This window comes from Ovis canadensis, chromosome 3 (assembly GCF_042477335.2).
Source record: "Ovis canadensis isolate MfBH-ARS-UI-01 breed Bighorn chromosome 3, ARS-UI_OviCan_v2, whole genome shotgun sequence".
NCBI lineage: Eukaryota > Metazoa > Chordata > Mammalia > Artiodactyla > Bovidae > Ovis > Ovis canadensis.
Window position 1 is genome coordinate 143,309,236 of NC_091247.1, and position 3,451 is coordinate 143,312,686.

Consider the following 3,451-nt stretch of genomic DNA (forward strand, 5'->3'; position numbering starts at 1 on the left):
CAAGAGGCGCAGGAGACAGGGGGTTGATCCCTGTGTTGTGAAGATCTCTTGGAGGAGGAAATGGCAATCCGCTCCAGTATTCTTGGGTGGATAATTCCATGGACAGAGGAGCCTGGAGGGCTACAGTCCATAGGGTCGCCCAGAGTCAGGTGTGACTGAGCATGCATGTATCAACATGGGAGCTCATATATTTTTAAAAGATATTTATTATTTATTTACTTATTGGCTGTGCTGGGTCTTTGCTATGGCCCCTAGGCTCATGGAGGTGTGCAAAATTTCTCTAGCTGAGGTGGCTGTGGGTGTATTTAGTTGCCCCACACAGGCTTCTCTCACTGCCCTCCAAAGGCTTCTTGAGGGGGCCTGGTTTCATGGGCTCTAGAGTGTGCACGCTCAGTAGCTGTAGCTCGTTGACTTAGTTGCTCCTCTGTATGTGGGATCTTAGTTCCCTGACCAGGGATTGAACCTATGTCCCCTGCATTGCAAGGCAGATTCTTTACCCCTGGATCACCACAGACGTACTTGCATATGTCTTTTTGAGTTAGTATTTTCATTTCCTTTGGCTCTATTCCCAGAAGTGGAGTTGCTGGGACATTTGGTGGTTCTATTTTTCACTTTTTGATAATTCCTCTTTATGGTTTTTGAGAAAATTTTCTTGTGTAGTGACTGGGTCATTTGTGGATGAATGCCATCAATTCTGTGGAGGTTTATCCATCTTGCTTGACTAGGGGAGGGCACAAGGGTCAGAGGAACTAAGACTTCTATTTGGGACAAGGATTCATGCTGAGATATCTTAGAAATGAAACTCTCTATCTCCTCTTCCTTCTCTTGATTTTTCCTCGATTATGAGGAGACAGTAGAGCCTGGCTTAGAAGGTAAGCCTAGGCTTCCTGGCCAGCATCCTCCTTAGAGCTGCCTTCACCTCCTGGTTCTTCAGACTGTAGATAAGGGGATTCAGTAGCGGGGTCACCACACTGTACTGCACAGATAGAACTTGCTCCAGGGCTGAGCCAGAAGCTGGAGTCCTGTACCTTGAAGGGAATTGCACAAAGGAATAAAATGAGCTCAGGACAACAGACACATGGCTGTAGGCAGCCAGGGTCCATCCCATCTCAGACTCTGCAAAGAGGGTCCTCTGGGCTGAATTAGCTATCACTGGTAGAAGCATCTAGAAATGACTGTATTATCATGAGAAGTCAGTCATTGCCGCCTTCAAATGCCTCCATACATGAGTGATCTTATGCCGAACATTATAGGAGCTGCCCTCAGGAGAAAAAGGAAGTTCTGCAGTATATGAAGTGCTCCAGGTTAGAATAGAACTAAAAATGATTTCATGCATTTCTATAGCACTTCATACTTTTCAAAGTGTCTTTCCTTAGTAGTTACGTTGAGAATATGAAGAATGTTTTCTCTTCCTTTTTTTTAATATATACAACTGTATGTTCCCATCTTGTCATGATTGTTCCTTACAAAACTATATGCTCATCCAATCATGCTGTCATTTTCCCCAACATTTATGGCTCTTGGAATTACCCCAGAATGGCAGCACATTATTTTTCTAATGCTCAGTGGAACAAACATTTGTCCTTTTTAGCACATTTGGCTTAGAAAAGAAGCCAAGATCTGTAAATAAAGTGAAAGATAAAACTGTGTTTAGCATGATATGAATGCTAAATGATTATTAATCCAATAATGGTAAGACTAATTGTGAAAATCCATCTCCAGATTCACTAGTAGAGAGCACAGGCCATTAGTGACTCTATTTCCTGGGAAGCAAGGGCTCATTAACTACAGCTGTTTATGTTCGAGAGAAACATGGTAGAAAAGAGCTTGAGGTTTTCAAGCCAGTGAGACTCAGTTTATATTTTGCCTCCATTCTTAGCTTGTTCAGGCAACTTTGATAAAGCACCTGGTTACTCCTGAAACTCAGTTTTTTTAAATCCGAAAATGAGGTTAGTAATATTTGTCTTGTGGTATGACACATACTAAAATTGACCTTGATTGTGCAAAGCAGTCGTTGTACGTAGCTGCCTAATTAATAGTTATAGGACAAATAGGCTTTGGATCATCATCTTTCAGTAGGAAAGAGAAATGGCATCTGTTTCAAGTATAATATATTATATATATATTTTATCCAACTCCGAATAAAAGCCTACGAAGATCTCTCTGATTTCCTTCCAAAACTCCCAAAACATAGGTTAATGAAATTAGAAAATACTTTAGTCCTTGTAAGATCATTTTTCAGAGTTAGACAATTGAGATCTTGGAAAGAAAATAAATTTTTAATACTCCACACAGCAGAGCCAGAACTAGAACTCAGGACTTCTGAATTCTTGTGCGGTTCTTTTCCTACTACTTTGCAGTGCTCTGTTCTACAGATCACCATTAATTTCAAGTGAAAAATATCCCACTTCCACATTCTGGAGGTATAGCAATGACTTACCTGAAAACTCCTGAGCCATAAAAAATGGTGACCACAAGAAAATGAGAATAGCAGGTAGAGAAGATCTTGTTCTGACCTGAGGCAGAGTTGATCCCCAGGGCTGTCATGATGATATGGGTGTAGGATCCCAGGAGTAGGACAAGGGTGCCAAGGCCCAGGACCACCATGGTGGTCAGGATGGAGGCAACGCTCATGGAGGGGTCAGAACAGGCCAACAGGAGCACTAGAGGAAACTCGCAGGCAAAACTGAGGATGAGGTTGGGGCCACAGAAGTGCTGCTGAGCCAGCAGGATGGTGTTAAGCAGGCCAGTCATTCCTATGGCCCAGGAGGCTCCCGCCAGGCCAGCACACACCTTCTTGTTCATAGTCCCCACATACAGCAGTGGGCGGCACACAGCCTGGTACCGGTCATAGGCCATGACTGAAAGCAGGCAGGTTTCAGTGCCCCCTGAAAATATGACCAAGGAGATCTGAGTGAAACACTCTAGGAGGGATATAGTTTTCTGCTTGGAAAGCAGGTTCTCTAGCAGCTTAGGCACAATGATTGAGGCATAGAAAGCATCCAGGAAGGAGAGGTGACTGAGGAAGAAGTACATGGGGGTGTGCAGGTGGGAATCAGTCCTGATCACCAGCAGCATCAGCAGGTTCACTGTGAGGATCAGGAGGTAAATCACCAGGAATGTTACAAAGAGTACCATCTGGATCTGAGGGTTGTTGGATAGTCCTTGGAGAACAAACACAGTGACTCTGGTTGTGTTGCCAACTTCCATGGAGCATTAGAGATTCCCTTCAGAGGGACAAGAACAGAAAAGAATGTTCCAGTGTGCTATGAGTCTCAGAGCATGGCTGGGAATGAGGTGTTATGAATAAAGCTTTAGGACTAATCAAAGACAGTTTGTGTAGCAGAGGTAACCTAGCCATGTCAGACCTCATCAACCCTTTCCAGCTCAGGGCAATAATCTATTGGATAAGGTGGAAAAGGTGAGAAGGATGAGTGTAGAGAATCAAACC

At 43.6% G+C, this 3,451-nt stretch overlaps 1 protein-coding gene across 1 annotated transcript; it reads right to left on the reverse strand.

The window, feature by feature from the left end:
- Nucleotides 1–865: 865 nt before the first annotated feature.
- On the reverse strand, nt 866–3,210 carry LOC138436323 (olfactory receptor 8S1-like). The gene is made up of 2 exons (XM_069581954.1): nt 2,441–3,210; nt 866–1,028 (listed from the first exon to the last, which is right to left on the reverse strand). Exons 1-2 carry the CDS (start codon nt 3,208–3,210, stop codon nt 866–868), a joined length of 933 nt encoding a protein of 310 aa, XP_069438055.1.
- Between the last annotated feature and the right edge of the window lie 241 nt (nt 3,211–3,451).